At 48.8% G+C, this 21314-nt stretch overlaps 7 protein-coding genes across 8 annotated transcripts; 4 read left to right on the top strand and 3 right to left on the bottom strand.

The window, feature by feature from the left end:
- Window positions 1-178: 178 nt before the first annotated feature.
- On the top strand, window positions 179-2344 carry ONS95_002470 (uncharacterized protein; the record flags this gene model as incomplete). Its single annotated transcript, XM_058495730.1, has 5 exons — window positions 179-240; window positions 310-707; window positions 756-1017; window positions 1069-1832; window positions 1917-2344. 5 exons carry the CDS (start codon window positions 179-181, stop codon window positions 2342-2344), a joined length of 1914 nt encoding a protein of 637 aa, XP_058354458.1.
- Window positions 2345-2928: 584 nt separating this feature from the next.
- Window positions 2929-4032, bottom strand: ONS95_002469 (uncharacterized protein; the record flags this gene model as incomplete). Its single annotated transcript, XM_058495729.1, has 4 exons — window positions 3925-4032; window positions 3680-3779; window positions 3253-3537; window positions 2929-3140 (listed from the first exon to the last, which is right to left on the bottom strand). The coding sequence occupies exons 1-4, from the start codon at window positions 3997-3999 to the stop codon at window positions 2929-2931; spliced, it is 672 nt and encodes a 223-aa protein (XP_058354457.1). The 5' UTR covers window positions 4000-4032.
- Window positions 4033-4229: 197 nt separating this feature from the next.
- ONS95_002468 (uncharacterized protein) lies at window positions 4230-7948 on the bottom strand. Of its 2 annotated transcripts, XM_058495727.1 has the most exons (4): window positions 6214-7948; window positions 5987-6119; window positions 4842-5874; window positions 4230-4703 (listed from the first exon to the last, which is right to left on the bottom strand). In XM_058495727.1, exons 1-4 carry the CDS (start codon window positions 7644-7646, stop codon window positions 4501-4503), a joined length of 2802 nt encoding a protein of 933 aa, XP_058354455.1. In that variant the 5' UTR covers window positions 7647-7948; the 3' UTR covers window positions 4230-4500. The 2 variants fall into 2 exon arrangements, with proteins under 2 accessions (XP_058354455.1, XP_058354456.1); XM_058495728.1 differs by having other exon boundaries at window positions 4230-5874.
- A 65-nt stretch (window positions 7949-8013) lies between these two features.
- On the bottom strand, window positions 8014-12450 carry ONS95_002467 (uncharacterized protein). The gene is made up of 4 exons (XM_058495726.1): window positions 12039-12450; window positions 10240-11973; window positions 9373-10189; window positions 8014-9325 (listed from the first exon to the last, which is right to left on the bottom strand). The coding sequence occupies exons 2-4, from the start codon at window positions 10881-10883 to the stop codon at window positions 8597-8599; spliced, it is 2190 nt and encodes a 729-aa protein (XP_058354454.1). The 5' UTR covers window positions 10884-11973; window positions 12039-12450; the 3' UTR covers window positions 8014-8596.
- A 177-nt stretch (window positions 12451-12627) lies between these two features.
- On the top strand, window positions 12628-15212 carry ONS95_002466 (uncharacterized protein). Its single transcript, XM_058495725.1, has 3 exons — window positions 12628-13756; window positions 13809-14102; window positions 14153-15212. Exons 1-3 carry the CDS (start codon window positions 13052-13054, stop codon window positions 15110-15112), a joined length of 1959 nt encoding a protein of 652 aa, XP_058354453.1. The 5' UTR covers window positions 12628-13051; the 3' UTR covers window positions 15113-15212.
- A 426-nt stretch (window positions 15213-15638) lies between these two features.
- On the top strand, window positions 15639-17372 carry ONS95_002465 (uncharacterized protein; the record flags this gene model as incomplete). The annotated part of the gene is made up of 3 exons (XM_058495724.1): window positions 15639-15701; window positions 15759-15897; window positions 15946-17372. 3 exons carry the CDS (start codon window positions 15639-15641, stop codon window positions 17370-17372), a joined length of 1629 nt encoding a protein of 542 aa, XP_058354452.1.
- A 624-nt stretch (window positions 17373-17996) lies between these two features.
- On the top strand, window positions 17997-21311 carry ONS95_002464 (uncharacterized protein; the record flags this gene model as incomplete). The annotated part of the gene is made up of 7 exons (XM_058495723.1): window positions 17997-18033; window positions 18103-18181; window positions 18262-19588; window positions 19635-19845; window positions 19897-20807; window positions 20856-21089; window positions 21144-21311. 7 exons carry the CDS (start codon window positions 17997-17999, stop codon window positions 21309-21311), a joined length of 2967 nt encoding a protein of 988 aa, XP_058354451.1.
- Between the last annotated feature and the right edge of the window lie 3 nt (window positions 21312-21314).

Below are 21314 nucleotides of genomic sequence, written 5' to 3'. Positions count from 1 at the left end.
CGTGTTGGCGAGCGCCACGGCAAATGTGTCACTTGTTGTATACAAGGCTGTATTTGCATTTTGTTCACCGAGCTTAGTTCTTGTAATAAGAACAACCATTCGACTGACGAGAAGTCGCCTCCCAGATATCCTTGAGCCGCTCCTTGCATATTTGCTGGCTATGACAAACCCTATAGGAATGAGACATCCGGAGGCGCAAGTTAGCCTTGGCCGGAAGTACAAGTCCAGGAAGGAACGGCCGTAAGCTTCCCCAGATTCAGATGCCGATGCATGTAATCTTGTTCTATGGACAGTACTGATATAAGCTAGATGTGATGCATGTCGTAAGCGCAAGATATGTTGTACAAGAGACGCCTACGAGAAAGACTGCTCGTTATGTCGAACCCGCGGGGAGAGCTGTCAATATGTACTCCCTCCTAACGTAAGGAGGAATCGTCAACCAACTACAACACCTCGAACCGCGACGAGTAGTCCAAGTTCTAGCAGTTCCGCTCCTGCTCACGCTTTGGAATCGAGACCTCGTCCTCCTACTTCTAACGGTAATGGAGAATGGATTTGCCAGTTCGTTGGCTTCAGTGGCGACCAAGATCCTTATGTTCTACGACATTGCTCATTCAATCAGCAGAACTGCTATCGAGGAAATGAATGGGCAGTATTAAGGATCAAGGGTGACACAAATGGAGATGTTCCATTGCATTTCACTGCAAGTTCTTGACACACTTTTGGAGAGCATCTGCTGAATTGTAAAAAGGTAGTTCCTGACACCCATCTTGATGCTCGGCCTGAGTTCTATCCAACAACAGACACAGAGTCGGTTGTAACGCCTCATGCCAATGACCTTTTACACACATTTTTTGATGTCGTCCATCATTCATATCCACTGCTCGACTCATCTCGCTTCAACACACCGCCCCGAACCGGCGATCCTGTCCTAGCAGTCATTTACAATCTCGCAGCTCCGTTCTGTTCATCTTCACCCCCACACTTCCCAGCTCTTTCATCCTTCGTCCAGCAAGCGTACGTCACATGATTCCTCGTTCTCCCTTCGATCAACTAAACCACCTCCAGCCTCCCTGTCGAATCCCAACATCCTCGTCTAGAAACGCTTGAAGCATCTCTACTGCACCTACATCGTCACACACCCACGTCTCGCTCACCTACTCTTCCGGGCATCTCATCTTCTATTGGCTCTCTAGTCGGCATTGCCTATGACCTAGGGTTGAACAACGACCCCTCAAACTGGACACTCTCCCCTACAGATACCAACCGTCGGATTCGAATATGGTGGGCTCTTTACATCCACGACAAATGGAGTGCCCTGGGCCTGGGCCGACCATCATATCTGAACGACGAGCATAGCAATGTTCCTCTCCCCACCATATCCAATTTCTCACACCTCGGTTTGGCCAATACCCCTTTGACCCTAACACCCGCTCTTCAATTTATAGCCATGGCACACTTATCATCTATCCTATCTGACATCCTCGACACATTCTACACTCTAAAAGCAATGGAGCGTATGAAGCTGGTACCCATCGAAATGCTCTTCTCCAGCCTCCATGGCTTTCAAGGGCGACTGAGGACTTTCAGAGACGAACATCTCTGTCCTCTTTGTAGCGGGAACACAGGAGGCGGCTTGGATAGTACTGGTAGCGTTGTGCTGGCATTCTATACGATGGAGATTGTGCTATTCAGGGCTGTGTTGCGGTGTTTACCTATGAACCATCCGGGATATACGGGTGTAAGAACGCAGGCCAGAACGACGTTACTTAATGTCGTTGAGTTCCTGGAGAAGATGAGTGTCAACAGATTGAGAGCGTTCTGGTGGAGTCGTACGTGCCCTTCCCAAGGCTATCTCATTGACATAATCTTCTATAAAATGAAGCAGGAGAATGAGGAGCTAACATTCGCACTAGCAATGACACGCCTCAACTTCTCCCTTGCCGGTTCGTTCATGTTCTTCCAACTACTCACCAGCCACACCACACTCGACATCGAATTCTGGTCCGGGACAATTGCCCACTACCGCTCCTTGCTCCGCTTACACTCCTCGTCGTTCGAGATGACGAGATTGGCGAGCATGAGGTTGGATTTGTTGGCCCAAGGAATGGGTGTGGACTCACCACTGCCGTTGAACCTTGAGAGGGAGGATGGCATGCGAGCGTGTGGAGGAATCCTTGGAGGCGGATTTAGTGGCGTCGGATCCGGTGTCGGGGTTGGACTTGGAGGTCAGGGCTATGGGGATATGATGGGAGAGGGCGGCTTAAAGAGAGAAGTTATGGATCCCGGGAGCGCGGAGGAATGGATTGCAAGGCAAGGCAGTGGAGGGTTATTGATGTGCTAGTTGGTTCAGCTTTGGCCGGGTTGGCTAGTTTGGGCTGCTTTGGATCGCTTCGGATTTCGCATTGTGAATGTTATATGGTGGCACGGGTTTTGGTAATATGGGAGCATGGATGGGTAGCAAGGGACAGATAATGGCTTGGAAACACTGGCTTGCATTTTGGCACGACCATGGTGGGATCGGTAATGAGCAGGTTTGCATGGTGGATTCAAGAAAGGCAAAAGGCATTAAACGGAGAATCTAAATAACGCTCGGATAAGTGCATGGCACATACGACGATTTGTCTGAAAGATTCTTAAGAAGCAGAATTAGGACATTTTTCGCCTATCCTGCCCCCGATCTAGCGAAGAAAACAATGGACATTTACCAGGAATTGGGTCAACGTAACGCCCTGTCGAATTCCATTTTAGATCCACCTCCAATTCCATAGCATGTGGCTCGAAGCCAACAAGATGCGCAACTTAAGCGTACATTCATATCCATTCACTCCAGAATCTCCGAATTTCATCCCCTTGCTTTGGTAATTTCAATTGCTCAAACTCCATCCAACATACACCTTTCTCACATACAGAGTCCCCCACCATCCTTCACAAAACAGCCTTCCAGCCACCAGTCTTTGGTTTATCAATCCCCAAATGCTCCGTGACTTGCGCAATGTGATCAATTCCCCAAAAGCCTTCCGTTTCTCCCTTCGAGTTGGTAGCCACAAACCACGGCAAGCCGAATGCTCCATCGGCAAAGGCTTTATCTGTGTTTTTGGCCAGTAGTTCTTTTCCTTCTTTGCCTGCCATGGTGAGGACTACACCATTGATATACCGTCAACCAGTACATCCAATTGGATCACTCAACTTATCCATACGAGGAAGCAGGCAAGCGAAGTATGAAGGGGCCCAATCATAAAACACACATACCCTTTTCCGCCTCCTCCTTCCCCAGTACGCCATTCAAGACGTTCGCTAGCACCTCTTTCTCATTCGTCTTCTTGTGCTCAACCCAGAATGCCTTGAACAACGCATCAAGCGCTTTGCAAAGAATTTCCTGGCCATCTTTACCCGGATGCAGGATGGTGAGCGCGCAGAGAGCACGCATGATGGGTAGTGTCAGGGGAGGAAAACCTTCCGGGAGTTCTGGGCTCATGGGGACGTTGAAGAGTGTTGCCCAGCGGGTGCGCTCTTTGCCGATCCATTTGTCTTTGTCTGTTGTATTTTGTGTCAGTAATCAGGAATGTAACAAGAGCTGTATGAAGCGAAGAGAAGAAAAAGGATTCTGATTCATTTTTTTTTGGCGTGAAGCATGAATGAGTATAATGATGGAGAGTGAAACGGAGGGTCGATATACTTTTGATATTGATTGGTGGTGTGTTATTACATGCCTTCATCACTCCTCCAAGGAATATAGGGATATATGTGATATCGCATTTCGAGAAAACAGGATCATTCTGCAAAGAGATCGAATTAGCTCAGCATTTCAGTCCTATCTTGCCAACCTGTCACATCACCCCTCTCAACCCATACACAAAGGCTGCAGGTTTCATGTTCCGAGAGAGGGAATGAAAAGTAAGAAATGTCAAGCAGAAAACATACCCGGAGAATGTAGTATGCGATATAGCCAAACGGGCTGACGGTGTCCACATAGAGTGTTATCTTTGGTTGCGCCATAGTTGAAGTTTATTGTCAAATCTGAAGCTGGATAGTAATCAGAAAGTTTCACGGGACAAGGCTGGCTCATGAAATGCAAGAGCTTGTCCAGAGCTCTGGAGAGTTAGCCGAGGCTCGTATTCCCGAGCCGTTAATGTTGACGCGGGGGCGGGAAAAGTTCGACGTCATGGTGGACTTAGCGAGAATACCATAGGTTGAAAAATGGGAAGGGTGACTTGCAGTAAATAAGATCGCGACAAAGTGATTCTTTCGATAAGGCATCTATAATTTATACAGTACATCTAGATATGGGTATCAAAGGTCGTCTATCATGCTCTCCGTTGACGCCTACGCTAGTTTCCTGAGTCTTTGAGACTCCAAACTCCAGAAGCCCCAATATATCTCTCAGAAATGTTAGATCGTAAGCCCCCATTGCACGACTACAAGTTTTGCTCATACTCCTTCATCCAGGATTTCCGTTACTGCTATATCCTACGAATTGTCTAGAACCATCTCGTGAGCTTAGCTTGCAACTTTCCTGACCGCCTTGACAGCTCGCATATTGGGCAGCGCGTGTTGCCTGCCTGGTTTCCGGCAGACTTCAATCACAATCATGCGAATAAAATCTGGACTGGACCAATAACTACTATGGGCTCCGAGCATGTTAAGATACTGGATCTCAAGTGGCCCACCTCCTGAGCTCAAGAACCAATCGACCTGGCCACCTAAAAGATCTTAGATTTAGCTTTGTACTTCATTTTGACTTGTAGATGTCTCGATAGTTGGGGTAATAGACACACTGGAAGTTTTGGCAGACTTGAATATAGACAGGCTACGGGTTGGAGCTTGAAGCATGGACTTACAGTCATTGAGTAGGAAAAATTTCTTCTCGGCCATTTCTTCTCGAGTGAAATCATGGATCTCCATCTCCAGTTGTGAGGGGAGCCGAGTTATCGCTGCAGGCTTTGCAACCTGGCCGACAGCGAGATCATCGGGAGCCGATACACTTGGAGTAATCGACCGCATTGCATTTCCTATACTCTCGAAGAAGCCTGTCGTAGCACTAGGCACGACTGCATTCTTCAGATTTCCCGCGAACTGTGGATCGATAGTAGCGTTGAGTCGATATGCAATCGGGTCATTATGTGCAATGACATTGTAGATATTGTCGACTGCTAAGCAACCCAGAGTCCCAGCTTCGTTTGTAACGGTCTCGTCGCGCTCGTCTTGACGATCCGCGCCAGCCTTGCCCTGAAATCTCCTTGGTACCAGACGGCCTTTATCCAGAAGCAGGAAGAACCCTACAGGGCTGCCAACGAAGAACAGATTTGAAGTGCAGAAATCAAAGTACTTTGTATTGATCTGGCTCTCTTGCAAATCGATCTTGGGAACAGTAGTTGGCTGCTGGCTGAGCACCTCCAACGCCATCACGCTTCCCAGAGAGTGAGCGATGATATGAACTCGACCATGCTCGTCGAAGTCTGGGTTGTTCTTGCACCAAAGTCGGTATACCCTGTTCGCTTCGGATATCAGAGCCTGGATCATCTTTGGCTTGTGATGGGACATGTAAAACGGGATATCCAACATGACATCAGAGATCATGTTCCGTACAGCCGGAATAGTGGAAGGAGTGATATCCTTCAACGAGAAGTCCGTTCGCTGGACTTCCTCGCCTTTCTTCATCGGCCCACCATCTTCGAAGGATAGGTTTGCTCGCCAATTTACAGGTAGTACCATAACACCACCAAGATCGTCGCGGAGGGCTCGATGCACTGCCTCGTTACTGAGCTCAACGTTGATCGATCGTCGAAATTCATTGATAGCATGTGTGAAGTGGAAGGATTCGACTCGCTCGGAGAGCTTTTGACCAATTCCATGGATCACGAGGACCAAATCCTACATAGAGTCAGCAATTGCAAGGTCAGGGCCGATGCAGCTAGCAGACATATCTGGGGGCATGTTAAGACATCCAGAAAGGGGAAATATGGAGTTTCACCACGGTACTTACAGTGACCTTCCGGGGCTGCTCTTGGACTCTACATGCTGGGCAAGAACTGCTCTTGGTAGCATTCGAGTCTCCAGCAACAGGAGCATTCTGCTCTGCTTTCTTAGCAGTGCTTGATTGCTTAGAAGGATGGAGCCTATCGCGACGTAAGCGAAGGAAGAAAAACAAAGCCAGAAAATCCCAGAAGCCCTAGACTCCCATAATATGGCAAACGAATACTATGCACTTACTTTTCCCAAGCCTTCCAGTCGAATCCTCTTACACAGTGGATGCCAACTTTCATACCTCTTTTTATCTTCTGCAGAGGTTTCCGGCCGTAATACGCAGATGGCGCAAGGGCTGGCTTGAGGATGAAGGCGTTCGCTGCATCTTTGTAGATGACCTGAGAGTTACGATACTTCTTTACAACAGTCATGGTATCTGACGCTTGACCTGCAAGGTCTTCAGGATCTGTACTGCCCTCTGCAGATGCCTCTCCATTGGAGCATCTAGCAGCACAGAATGGATCAGTAGATAGCTCAGGTTTCGTAGACTTGATAGCCTTCTGGGCTTTCTTTGGATCTTCTTTCGGCCAGAGAATGTGTGAGATCTTCTCTTCACCCGCAGCTCCGACCTCTAATGCACTGTTCAGCTCATCTTTCCACGTCTGAGACCAAGGTCTAAGCTCTCTGTATCCCATTTCCAATTGGTTCGCAACAGCAGGCTCAACTGGGCACATCGTGTCTTTGTAAAACCATGTTCCGCGGATGACAGCAGCTATATCGTGAACTGGAGACCAGTATATTGGATGCATCTGCAACGACGGCATCTTTACCAGATGTAATCGTGATACGCCAACAGGAACCTCCGCCTGACCTTGGGATTTGTGTGATTTGCAGTCGTTGATATGAACTGTCTCTACTTCTGCTGTGTCTGAGTCGTCTCTGCTAGCATTTCTAGATTTGCTAGACTCTCCTTCATCGAATGGCTCGTTGGAAGGCAAGACTGGCTCCTTAGAAGCGGAGAACTGTGCGAATGGAAGACCTGTGGTTCCGGTCTCTTCACTTTTTGTTGGCAAGCTGGTAGAAAGAGCATCGGTGGTCTCTGCTTGGAGGTCCAACAAATCCTTCTTTCCATATATTGGCTTACCGGCCTCAAACTCGCGGCTCTCCTCATCTGGAAACTTCCCATGCTTGGTGGACTTGAGGTGGCTTTCAGAGTCCTTCTGTGATGACGAAAGTTCCCCTATTTTGTGCCTCTTATGTGCTCTGGTGTCCGTTATCGCAATCTTCTTATCAACAGAATCCCTCCCGACATCACGCTCGAAATGGTCGCAGCACGACGGCCGTTCAGATGCAGACGTCAAACTCTCTAGGTGAGGTGCCGCAGATTTTCCTGTCTTATGATTCCCCGTATGGCTTTTATGACCTCCAGCAGAAAACCCCAGCCATATTTCTTCGAGGGCATTGTTATCGCGTGCAGAGAACGGTCTGGGAGGGTGTTTCGTAGATTTGGAATCTCCAGTCGGAATAGGAATGGCAGAGAGTGGATCGTCCAGAGGTAGAGGAGATGCATAGAAGAAGTGTGTCCTCAGTGGCGGTATTTCACCTTCATCATCTGAGCCAGATACGGCGATAGCTGGGGCAAGATGGCATCCTGGCCCGTACGTGTGTGCTGGCGACATTCTTTCCGAAAGTTAATGTCTGCCTGTGTTGCTCTCGGAATTATTCATGACTTCAGGGTGTAGGTGTGAGGAAGAGGAAGAGGAGGACAACAATGCGGAATGCTGTGTTCGTGTTCATGATTCAGGTGATAGCGTGGACCGCTGCCTGAAATTCTCCTGTTGTGCTTGTGCTTGCCTGAGCTGTGCGAGTTGTGCTCGCCCAAAAAGTTGCCGATGACGTCCTTTACGGGAAGGGGCTTGGCATGGACATGCTTATTTTGTGGAGGCGGTATTTATTTACTTCTTGCCAAGAATATCTAGCTTGGGAGCTTGGCTCCGTATGGAAATATAATTCTACCTGCGACAGACAAGCAATAAATGGGGTAAGGCTAGATTCAACATGCTGTAATGTCTAAAGGGTACTCTAGCTAGAAATCCTTACTTTCCATAAACCTGGATTTCCTTGGCCTGACTTGAATCACAGAAGAACGAAGTTGAGGTATTATCTGTTGTTGGATCTATTGCTACATCAACGACAGCTGCGAGACAAGCGCATAGCGGTCATCCTGCGTCTTCAATGTGCCTCTAATGTCGTGGTTTCCCATTCTGCAGTACTAGAAGTGAGGCAACAACAAAATCTCACCACCAAATCAAATGCCGCGTAAGTGCCGGATATTAAGTGCCAGAATTTAGCAGCTTTTTGATATGACTTAGTAGCGCACAGATACGTACGAGCTCTTACCCATGGGTAGCATCAGGGTAAACCAAATGAAAACAAAAAGAGAAAAAATCGGGCAATTATCGAGGGGAGCATGAGAGACTATTGGAAACACTCGACGTCTTCTCCCGGTAAGAGGCTGAGTACAAGTCTCTGTCTATCGCCTTGGAGATGATGAAAGAAACCATAACATAAGAAGAGTAAGAGGACGCCAATGTCGAAAAGCAGGCTGCTTTTTATATCGTATGAGAGTCTAGTCACCCTCGTTGTAGGACTCTGGGACGAGCTTCATACCACCATAAGGGACAGTGTCGACCGAAGGCCCACGCGAAGAACCTATATTCGTTGACTGGCCAAGCCATGTTGCTGCTCTACCAGGTGTAGCACTTCCAGCAGCATCTGGTGGACCTTGTAGGTTAGTTTGGGCTCGCTTTCTTTGCCTGGCCAGTCTCATCATCTCGTTGGCGGTTGCTCGGATCTGCTGAAGTCTGAGCATGATGGCCTCAGTACCACCAAGAAGTTCAAGGATCTGCTCAATATCAAATAAAAGCTTCAGTATGACTGTATCAGCATCACAGAATGTGCGGATAGCCATCATGCTTGCAACCTGCTTCCAGTTGTAGAGCATGGAGTTGATGCGGACATCATTACCAGCTCGCTCGCCGTAGAACCGGAAGTTGTGCTGATTAGCTGCAACCAGATCACGTTGAGTTACTTGGTCGTACTGGAATTCGATAACGACATGTCTTCCCTTCGCTTTCCAGGCATCTACCGTCTTCTTGATCGAGTCAACAGCCATGCGACCCTGGCTGAACTGGTTCATGAGGAAGGTATTCGCGGTGTGGACAACCATAAGTTCAACCTCCATGAGTAGTCTAGCCTGCTCTGGTGGTCCAAGAGAGACAGATAAAATCGAGATCTTAGGGTGTTTGTCGTTGCTGGATCGTGCAGCTCTGCCTGGACTGAGATCCGCCTTTTCAGCCTACATACTATTAGTCCTGTCCATTGTACCCACGCACTAAGACTTACAAACTCGCCCAATTTGTTCCTAAGCTTGCCCATCATAGTTGGCTTGTCTTTTTGCATGGTAGCGGCCTTCTTGACTTGGAGTTTCACATCTTGGATCTCGTCGGGAGACTTTCCTAGCCAACCGTTCTCACCGAACATCTTCTTCATTGGTGATCGGGATCGCTTCTTGGGATGTCTTGGAGTTGGAATTTCTCGGAACATATCGGATTCACGATTCTCATCACGTTCAGCAACATCATCGAGTGCCTTGACTGGAGTCTTGCCGGAGTGGCGTCCGTGGACGGAGGGCGGTGCAGAGTCATTACTCTTGCGGCGAACAGGAGAGCGGGAGCGGGACCGAGTTGAGAAGCTTTGAGAAATGTCGTGGTAGGTTGGAGTTTTGACGAAGTATTCGTACTTGAGGTCGGATCGGGACGGAGAGGGTGAGCGACCACGGTATGGCAGAGCGGAATGGGTGAACTCGTCCGTATAGTAGGCAGAGATATCAGGACTAGTGACTCTCTCTATGGGTGCGTCAAATCGAACCTGAATCAGACTTGGAGAGGACTCGCTACGCTGAAGGGTGGCATAGCTTCGCTTTGGTGGTAGCAAGTGATCATCATCTCGGGTAATGTACGATGTTTGTTCATCGGACCGAGCATTTTTCTTGTGTCGATGTTCTGCACGAGGAGGTGGGCTAAATTCACGGCCGGGATGCTCAATGAAGTCCGAGAACTGGGTTTGACGCTGTTCTTGACCAGCATATGGTGTGTCTGGCTCGAACTCATAAGGGTTCGTAGGACGTGGAATTCTGCTGGGCGACCTTGGTCTTGCATGCCTACTCTGTCTCAGCATCGATCAAGGACTTCTGCCACAGGAGCAACTTACTCAGCCATAGAAACCTTTCTACCACTCGATGATGAAGAAGCATGCTGGCTAGGCATCTTGTTACCACCAACGGGAACAAAATTACCTATGATGTCCGATGAGTCGGAGAGGTAATGCGCGTGATTGCTTGAGCCGGTCGATCGAGTACTATTAGAGGTCGTCATGGAGGGACTCGACGCGTCAAACGAAGTATCGGACAAGAGATCTCCTTTGCTTGAGATGGTTGATCGATATGCAGATGGAGTTTCGCTGTGTTGGCGCTGGTGTCCCTGCTCGCGATAACGAGAGGACGGAGACGCGTTCACGTCGTTAATGTTTCGAATGGATGATCGACGAGGCGGGTAAGCAGCACTAATAGAGATACCGTGGTTTCGATCGTTCATGTTCAGCTGGTGGTGGCTGCGGGCGACGCGTAGTTGTCCAGAAGCTTTGCGAATTTGTAGTGGTCTGGTGTCAGAACTGACTGCAGGTTGCACAAAATCGGAAGTCGAATCCATTGAAAGGCCTTGACTAGACATCTGCGAGGCATTCCTATTGTGAGTTGCACTGTTGTGGTTGCTATTGTCCTCCACTTGAGATTGCTGTGTCATGGTGTAGCTGGTGAATAGACTGGAGAAATCACTGATCTCGTCACCGAAAGCCATGAAATGTGAAAGTTGTGACCTGAAGTTGATGCGAGGTGAAAGATATATCCACACGTAGCTCTATGGCTGGTGTATAAACAGTTTGTACGATAAGAAGCGAATATTCGGGAGTTTTGAGACAGCTTGTTTTTGTTGACATTAAGCGGCATACAGCTAGCGCGTCCAATACGGTTTCTGCCCGGTGAGCAAGATAGTTATTCCGGACTCGGCCACCTGCTCAGGGCTGATTCCAAGCTTCGGTCATTTGGCCAGACTTTGTGCCTGTATGAAGTTTCTACAGCCAAGATGGTGCTTCCTAGTGGAAGCATCGCGACCTCGTAATCTCAGATCGGGGTATATCCGCCAGCTTCATCATACAAGGGCCGGACCTTGACCAATGTGCACACAATATCATGCATTCTATTCTGGCAATATGGACAATCTGCAAAGTCTCTTGCCTATAACTGTGCGAGCAATTGCTTGAATTATTCAACTGCTAAACGGCAGATCTTTCCTGCGTACAACAAGCTCAGGCGGACATCGTGGCACAACCGTGCAGAGATTGGCAGTAGAGTCCTCGTTCGCAAGCGCATTTTCCCATGGTGATGAACTTCTTGAGGATCTTTAAAGATAGAGCGATCGTCGATATAATCCTTTCGTGGTGGATATTTGTCTATACCACTTGCTTCAACTTTCGGGATATTTTGCGACATACTGTAAATCAGAGAAGCGCAGAGCTAGTAAGAGCTACCATGTGCCAGGTTTACTGCCATCACATAGGTACCCGTGGGATTGCCAACGGAAAGTTCGTGACGATGTTGCAAGAACGACCATTGCTGTGGCAACTTCACAGACCACTGGTGCTTTGAGCCACACCATCATCAATGAGGATGAGTCGCAGTAAAAGACGTTACTAGCGCTGGAACTCAAAACGGTCTTGAGTAGAAAGCAAGCCACAGGTTAGGAGAGAATAAAAGAGCAAGCAGCTTGAATCGCGAACAGTCAAGTACAAGAGAGTTCGAAGTGGTAAACTGGAACCCTAGTCCAATTCCGTATCTCTCAGGCTTGATCTTCATATGCCATACTGTGCCCATTTCCACATTGCATGTACCTTAATAACATTAGCGGATGTTGAATTCTCGGTACTACTCGGCCGCAGAGGAAGATGTTGCTGACCTGCTTGCTTTCAATCTCACCATGGCCCATTCGCTCTCGTTTGGGCATCGTTCCCCCAGTCTCGCAGTGAATACTCGTATCTTCTGCTACCACTTCTACAGCCACGGAAGCGAGATCTCAATAGGTAGGTATTGTTCGAGATTCACAGATCAAGTTGCAAGTTGACGCAACTAGCAACTGGATGGAGCTATGGAGCTCCGTTTGTTACCTTATCCAAGTGGAGGTTCTACTCGTAATGGGCAGCGAAACAACGTTGCACCCCGCCTCCACCCCCACTGGCTTCCCCGAAGGCGTAACAAGCTCGCAGGGCAATGGAATGTATGGTTGTGGATCACTCTGTGTCCATGACTCCATACAGTACAGTAGAAAAAGCGCACGAAATGAAGGGTTCGGTTAGGTCTGCCGATAATTGTTCCCGAGTTCAACGAACGAGGTTTGGCGAACGCAGTGCCGACAACTTGGGCCGGCGACGTCTGTGACACGCCCCCACCGACGCCTTCGGGGCTGCCATTGGCTCCCAAGACGCTTCCCCGCAAGCCTCGCCTCAACTCTCCACTCTTCCTCCAAGACATGCTCGCAGCTTTCAGTTCCCGCATTAACAGCCGCTCGCAGCTGTCCGCAGTAGTCTGGACTTGGACTACTACTGTGGACTGGTAAGTTTACGACTGACTGGAAATGACGGGGAATGACTGGGTCCTTCCTTTCCTAGGTAGTGACCTAGTACTTCGCTCTAAAACAAGGCAAGGCCGAGAGTTTGCCATGTCAGAGTCGAGCATGATAAAATGGATAACCTCCCCGCTACAATTGCCGTCGAGGACCCCGAATCTTCTCTCATGACTGGTAGCCCCATATCTCACAGCTACTTAAAGCCCGTCTTCTCCCCATCCAAATCCTCAGACCAAAAGTATCTCTATTCTCTAAGCATTTGATATTCCCCAGATTCCCCATCTCATTCCAGTGTCACTATTCTCTTCTCTGTATCAGCTATCCATCATCCGATCTTCGCCAACATCATGGACGATAGCTTCACACCGACTGAGAGGGTCGGTGGCAGCCGCAGGTCATCGACGTCAACATCTAACGAGTATGATATTGTCATCGTCGGTGCCGGGCCTGTTGGCCTTCTCCTGTCAACATGCTTGGCACGGTGGGGTTACAAGATCAAGCACATCGACAATCGGCCTGAGCCAACCAAGACCGGCCGAGCAGATGGCATTCAGCCGCGGTCCTTGGATCTTCTGCGCAATATGGGCTTGAAACCAGCAATCATGGCCCACGAGCCCGCTAAAGTCTACGAGGTTGCCTTTTGGGATCCTACCAGCGCCGGAAAAGGCATCCAAAGAACCGGGACTTGGGCTAGTTGTCCTAGCTTCATCGACGCCAGGTATCCATTTACGACACTTCTTCACCAGGGACTGATCGAGCGGGTTTTCATTTCAGATCTAGAGAAAAATGGGGTGCAGATTCAGAGACCGTGGACTATCACAGGGTTTAGGTCAGATGAAAAGAAGAACCCAGAGTACCCTGTCGAGGTCGACTTGGAGCACGTTGATGGCAAGCAGAGGGAAACTGTCAAAGCAAAGTATTTGTTCAGTGGCGAAGGTGCGAGGTCATTTGTGCGGGATCAACTGAAAATTGGCATCAAGCACAAAGATCCAATTGCACATGTTTGGGGTGTGATGGATGGAGTGGTCAAGACCGACTTTCCTGATATCAAAGTAAGTTCCGAAGGAGAAATATGTGATCGGATACACACTGACAGCCATACAGATGAAATGTACCATTCACTCGGAGCATGGCTCAATAATGGTCATTCCCAGAGAGGATAATATGGTCCGTTTGTACATTCAAATCGCTTCTTCCACGGATAAAGACTGGAACCCAAGGAAGTCCGCAACAGAAGAGGAGGTTCAGAATTCAGCTAAGAAGATCCTGGAACCGTACAGTATCGAGTGGGAGCGAGTAGAGTGGTACTCGGTCTACCCAATTGGCCAAGGCATTGCAGACAAGTATACCCTGGACCACAGAGTCTTCATGGGTGGCGATGCTTGTCACACACATAGTGTAAGAACCATTGTGCTCTGTTTTGTGACCTTTTTACTGATTGACTTCAGCCCAAAGCTGGCCAAGGAATGAATACCGCTTTCCTCGATGCCCTCAACCTGGCATGGAAGATTCATCACGTTGAAGCCGGATTTGCAGACCGGTCCCTGCTTCACTCATATGAATCTGAGCGAAAGCTAATTGCCGAAAACCTCTTGAATTTTGATGCGAAGTACGCTGCCCTGTTTTCCCAAAAAGCACCAGCAGCAAAGGATGTCGCTGCAGCCACAGAAAAGTCTGGTGCTGGCGAGGAAGACGAGAATCAATTCATCAAGACTTTCAAGGAATCTTGCGAGTTCACGAGTGGCTATGGTGTTGCCTACGATCCAAACTCCCTCAACTGGTCTTCATCACATCCGGCCCAATCTGATCTCATCAACCCCAAAGGGAACAAGAACCGCACTGGCCGAATTCTTATCAACTCAAATGTCACGAGGGTAGTAGATGCGAATGTGGTTCATCTGGAACAAGAAATCCCGGTCAACGGGTCTTTCAGAGTTTATGTCTTTGCTGGACAGGTATCGAAAACCCAGCAAGCTCTCAAAGATTTCGCCCAAAACCTAAGCAAGAAGAACTCTTTCTTCAGCTCCTATCTGCGAAAAGATATCGATTCTGTCTCGCATCACGAACGTCACAACCCTCACAGCCACTTTTTCACATTTTGCACTATTTTTGCAAGCAAGCGGAGCAGTATCGAAATTTCTAGAGATGTGCCCGACTTGCTGGCACGATACAGAGACAATGTCTATGCAGACGACATCTGGGACCAGAGAGTGCCTGATGCAAAGGCTGCAGCGCATGCTAAGATGGGTCTGGACGAGGAGAATGGTGGCGTCATTGTTGTACGACCAGACGGTTATGTTGGAATCGTAACTGCTTTGGCTGAAGGAAGTGGAACTGTTGATGCCCTAAACCAGTATTTTGCTGCATTTTGTTCGAAGACGGTTGGCGAACCCCGAGCGCAATTATAATAGCTATGACATGATGATATGAATTGTACAAATAGATCAAATTACTTCTTTGACTGTTGACTCAGGTTGTACACCAAAAAATGATTGAATCATACGCAAAGAACACATCGGTAGCCTTGTCAACAACCTTGCTTGCGTGTGAGCAACAATTGGTTCTGCGACTCAACCCAGAACTATTAAGAAAAGTAGAAATGTTTTAAGACAAGTTTCCACGTGACGGAACTTATGATTAAGCACTGAAGTTTTTTTTTGCTTCAATTATTCAAGGAAGGTAATTCTGAAGTATCTAATCTATTGTTGTCACCAAAGAGTGTTGGTTGTTCTGAGCCTCGCCTACAATTCCAGCCTTGTCGCTGCTGCAAACAAACAGGCCTAGCTACTAGCGGCAACCTAAAAACACACCCCTGCAGCACGTTCATTCACCTTGTCCTCTTCTTTTGTGAACAAACATCCTGCGAGATATTGCCTCAGGATCGATCTCGATGCTCTTTTCCTGGGAGTTTCACCACCGTGGCACATTTCCGAAATGTCGGGCCGCAAAAGAAAAGCAGAGAGTCAAAGGACGCGTCCCGCGGTTGCTTTCGAAGAGGTAAGGAAGCCCGCCAGTTCACCAGTGCCACGATTTGCGCAGCTAAAACATATCTAGCCCATGCACATAACCATGGCTTCACGAACAGCAGCAGCTCCGCAGCCCAATGTGTTGATGCGGATTTGGAATGGGATCGCGAGCTGGGTCTACCCGTATACACAGCCGGATATGATATCTGAATCGAAGGAAGAGGAGGGTAAGGAGTCCGCAGCGAAAGGTGAACTCGTGGCTGATGGGAGGGGAGCTTTCGCGGACAGTCATATTCAATCGTCAATTCAACGACTCGATGGCACAGTCACTCACAAGCGGCAAAGAACGCGACGAATAGATGGAAATGCCAGACCGAAGTCAGCGAACGACGCGAATCGCGCGAGACAGGCGCCAACAACTCTTGCTAAGGGCCCAATAAATTTTGGAAATGCTCGAGATGACGGAGAGAGGGTGCGAATACTGGACCACTATTGGGAGCCTCCTAAGCTCGGATTCGGATCGACAAAGATGTTTCCAGAAGCCAAGACATCAGAAGAGGACTCTGGTCTTGACAGCCTCGACGAGTCTCTGAATAGCATGCGTCTCGATGCTGATGCATCACAAGCGTCTCCATCACTACGCGACTCCGTACGGCAGTACGAAAGTTTTATGCCCAGGAGGCCTTACGATAATCCACTCAGGACCTCGCAATCGCTTCCTCGAAGTATAGTCCGCCCATCCAAATCGACAGGCAATTTAGGTCGGGATGATTGCATCGAGACAATTTTTGACGACGATTACAGATTTGAAGGCTTGAGAATTTCGGACCGAAAGAAAACTGCCCTTGAAGTGTTGAGAAAGGAAAAGGAACGCCGATTGTTGGAGGAAAAGCGGAAGGCTGCAAAACAACGGCGACTTATCCGGCAGGCACCACTAAAACCTCTAATTCAAGCACTTGATACGAAATGGAACGATCGAGTCACTGAAATACAATACTCTCGAGAATTGCTACGAATTCTGACCAAATCTTTCGAAGGCACAGAGCTGCGAGTGAAAGATTTCGGGACACTGCTGGGAAATAGAGCTTGGCTCAATGATGAGATCATCAATACCTATATCGAATGGATTGTCATAGCAGCCAACAAAGCAGCGATCGCCGAAGCAGAGGCAGCTGGAGAACCTGTCTCTACTGTGCCCAAGTTCCTTGCGCATAACAGTTTCTTTTGGAACAATTTAAGGGATAAAGGCCCCAAGAGTACGGAAAGGCTTATGAAGAGGAAAAAGGTCCCAGGTACATCTCTGCTAGAAGTCGACACGGTCTTCATCCCTATCAACAAAGGTGCTCATTGGACAATTGGACTCGTTCGCCCTGTTGCCAAGACAATTGAGTATCTTGACAGTATGGGAGGCCGAGGAGCAGATGTGATTCCAGTGCTGAGGGAATGGGTCAAGAACCAATTGGGATCACAATACATAGAGAAGGAGTGGACAGTACCTCAAACACCAGTTGCTTATCAGTCTAACAGTTATGACTGTGGAGTGTTCGTCTGCACAAATGCTTTCTGCGTTGCCCTTGGGCTCAGCCCAGACTGTTACCATGAGCGAGATTTGACGCAACAACGGAAGAATATTGCTGCCGTATTGTTGAACAGAGGCTTTGAGGGGGACTTTGGCTGGAATTCGGAAGGGTTTCTGGGATGAGATGGTTGCATTACTGGCGTTCAGGAACTGGGAACGGAAATATACCCATTTGTTTTAACGTAGGCGCAGGAACCTGTTGGTGGATTGGCCTGTAGTTTGGTGGATTGGCCTGTAGTATGCTGGGAAGGCTTGGACAGAGGCTCGGCTAGCTGCAGTTGAGAACGGAATCCGATGCAGCCCTAATGGCGCGCCGAGACACTGTAGATATAAGCTCAATTCGTCAAAAGAGACATCAAAATAACCAACCTTTAATCGCCAACATTTACTCTTTGCGTGAGATCGGAAGAGAGGAAGAGGCTCCTTTTTAGCCGGGCGGCTAGAAGCTGTCAAAATGGACACGAGCCCAGCCTGCAGCAATTGGACCTACGCCGCATTGAACTGTGGGGGGCAATTCTGCCTCTGATCCACCTCCAACGGGGATCTGGTTGTTGGTAGTGCGGAGCGAGCCCTTTGCCTGGCCCTGTGCTTCATACGTCCAAGTCCAACCTGCCTCCCCGAATTGTCTCGACCTCCTCCGCCTAGCTACGAACCTTCCATTGCCATTGCTTGCATGAAACCGTGCGACCGTCGTATGTCTTGAACATCCCGATCCGCATGATTGCTGGAGCGCGATAACAAGGGGAGATGGCCAACAAGAAGGCGAGGCAGCGGATTAGTTATGGTATCTACCTATTTCCCCGCACCCCGGACGTCGCTCAAAGTTCAACGAGATACTGACTGGTACCTGCAGTCCTGCCACTCGCGAACTCTCCCGGCGGACATCGACTAGGAGTGAACGGCCTCGCTGTCGACCGCGATCAATCGATCCTGTAAGTAAAGTGCTGTGGCCGCCAGGATTATTGTCCTAGAGGTGGGGTCCGCGTTGATCTCAAGGCTAACAGGCTTGCAGCTATTCAGGTGGAAGAGATGGTGCGATTTGTGCCTGGAATTTGAATCTCGACCTGAAGACGCCAATTTCCTCCGAGAATCCTTTCGATTCCCCCGACGACCCTACTTCAGAGACGAGCTCGAACACCCAAACCTCTACAACCTTCCGCGCGCAAACCCAGGCACACACTCACTGGGTCAATGATATTGTTCTTGCGCAGAACAACACTGCTCTGGTATCGGCTTCTTCTGATCTGACAGTCAGACTATGGCGACCATTATCAAACGAATCTGAGGCTCCTCAGACCATTGGACAACATGCCGACTACGTTAAGTGTGTTGCGACAGCAGGTCCGCAATCAGATTGGGTTGCTTCTGGAGGACTGGATCGACGGATATGTCTCTGGGATCTTAGTGGGGCAGGAAAGAAGCTCGAAATAGAAGTTGGAGATGAGGAGAAGAGCGAGAAGGGTTCAGTCTATGCCTTGAGCGTGAGCCGTAGCATTCTTGCGAGCGGTGGTCCAGAATCAATTGTGCGATTATGGGATCCAAGGACAGGAAAAAGAGTCACCAAGTTTGTCGGCCATACGGATAACATCAGAGATATCCTTGTGAACGAGAGCGGAGACACTATCATGACTGCTAGCTCGGACCAGACAGTCAAAGTCTGGAGTGTTACAGCTGGACGATGCATGCACACTTTGACTATGCACAACGACAGTGTCTGGTCGTTGTTCTCTGATGATCCTGATCTGGGTGTATTTTATAGTAGTGATCGATCTGGCTTGGTTGTGAAGACTGATGTCAGAGGTACTCTTGGAGAGATGGACGACGGACTTTCTCTTGCTGTTGCTCATGAAAATGAGGGAGTGAACAAAGTCATTGCTTGCGGAGAGCACATCTGGACTGCTACGTCAAGTTCTTCCATTAATAGATGGACCAATGTCGATACCGGATCCGACATCCAGTTGCCAGAGGCCTACAGACACCACAGAGCTTCCAGCGCAGCTTCTCGTCCAAGGCACCTGTCGCCACCTACGTCCAGTGAAGCGCCGAAGAAAGAAATACCTTCCCAGTCAATTTTGAGAATTTCAAACACTGCCAGCTTCCCAGCGCCAGCTGCGAGAGACGCTGATGCTACCACGACATACTCAACTCTGAGCGGAACTCGAAAGGCCTCAGAAGTTATTGTAGACCCTGATATCGGTGTCATCGTCCCTATTAATGCACTACCGGAAGAGACCATCGAGGGCCAACATGGTCTGGTGAAGCATAAACTGCTGAACGACCGTCGGAGAGCTTTGACTTTGGATACAGCAGGTGATGTGTTGCTATGGGATCTTCTGAAAGTACGTTGCAGCATGGTATCTACTTGAATTTGGCTAATCGAGTCAGTGTATTCCAATAAGATCATTTGGCAAAAGGCATCTTGAGGACGTCGAGCCTGAGGTCAACACAATGGAAGCAGTCGCTCCCTGGTGCTCAATTGATACTCGAACTGGACGACTTGCTGTTGTTCTGGAAGAGTACAACTGTTTCGACGCTGAAATGTATGCGGATGAGCTTGAACTAGAGGAGCCTGTTGAGTTCAGAGACGACCAGCGAAGTAAGCTTTATTGGCAACTCCAGAGATTCAATCAGCTGACTTGAAATCTAGTCAATCTTGGAAAGTGGATTCTTCGTCACATCTTCTCAAATCTCGTTGATGAGATGATTAAACGAGATGAGGCGTACCGCAAAGAGCTCAATGACAATATCAAGAAGAGTGGTAGGGCAAATGCACCCACCTCGATTCAGCTCCCTACAGTTGGAGGTAGTTGGCCGGATAACTCTGCTTTGACACCCAAGGGCAACGGACACTCATATCCCATGACACCTGGAATGGGCATCGGCGTTGCGACTCCCGCCCCTCTGAATCATCTCCCTGGAGTTCCCGAAGACGGTGCACCTCTAGACAAACGAGCATCTCAAGCGAGTCGTACATCTGCCGAGAAGACCGGCGATTACTTCTCTAGTGCTCCGCTTCCTACTGAAGCCAATTCTAAGCCAGCCGCGGAAACTCATGAAGCTCCTCCAAAATCACCTTCAGATGCCGACAAAGAGACTAATGGGAAGGACAGCAACACCCTTTTTGGGAAGAAGTTCCGCATGGGCATGGGCAGCATGTCATTTGGCAGCAAGAAACTTGGCAGGTCTGCATCTACAGCGACAGCAGAGAAGCCTGTTGTAGTTGATGAGAAAGTCGAAGATGGCTCTGAAACTTCAGATAGTGGAGAGAAGGAGAAGGAGGTGGACGACAGTTTCCATGGAATTGTCCAGAAAATTCACAATGAGTACGAAAAAGCACTCCTTGAGAACCCTGAGGCCCGAGTCGAGAGTGGAATCACTCCCAGCTTGCCGAATGAGACGCCCGTCTTGAAGCCTCCGCCAATGACGACTGTTATCATCCAAGAGGAGACATCGGGAGGTAGTGCGGACTTGTACAGAGGAACCATAGCTACCGTTGGAGAAGATGCGACTTTGATTGCAGAAAGAGCACCGATGTGGCTTGGTGATCTACTTTTGCGGGTAAGTGAGAACATGATTGCCAGAAGGCCAATCTAACATACCATACAGAACAGGATTCCATTGAAGGAACCGGTCAAGGTCTCCTTCGTTTTGCAGCCATGGCAAGATCAGCTACCAAGCATCGCTGGCCCAGATGGGAACTCCCGTCTGAACGCCAACAGAATGCTCAGAGTAAAGAAGATATTGGCATATGTTGCAGAGCGAATTGAAGCAGCTCCAGAGCAGCCAGATCCAAATGCTCTACGGCCAGAAGAATACCTCGAGCTTTATTGCTACGATCAAGTAAGTAGTGATTGTGAAATGGCATTTTAAACAACCATGCTAATACAATGACAGAAATTGCCAATCACAATGAGCCTTGCTACTCTTCGTGCTCACATTTGGAAAGGAGGAGCGGATGTTATGCTTTACTACAAGAGTAATGGAAAGAAATCTATCGCCTATCAGAAGGCACCAGAAGCACCATCAGAAGCATCAGCAGCGACAACAACATCCAGCGCATAAAGA

The sequence above is a fragment of the Cadophora gregata genome, assembly GCF_030347475.1.
Source record: "Cadophora gregata isolate MNR1 chromosome Unknown scaffold_11, whole genome shotgun sequence".
NCBI lineage: Eukaryota > Fungi > Ascomycota > Leotiomycetes > Helotiales > Ploettnerulaceae > Cadophora > Cadophora gregata.
The sequence above is the reverse complement of the archived record's forward strand: the minus strand, read 5'-3'. Positions and strand labels throughout refer to the sequence as shown.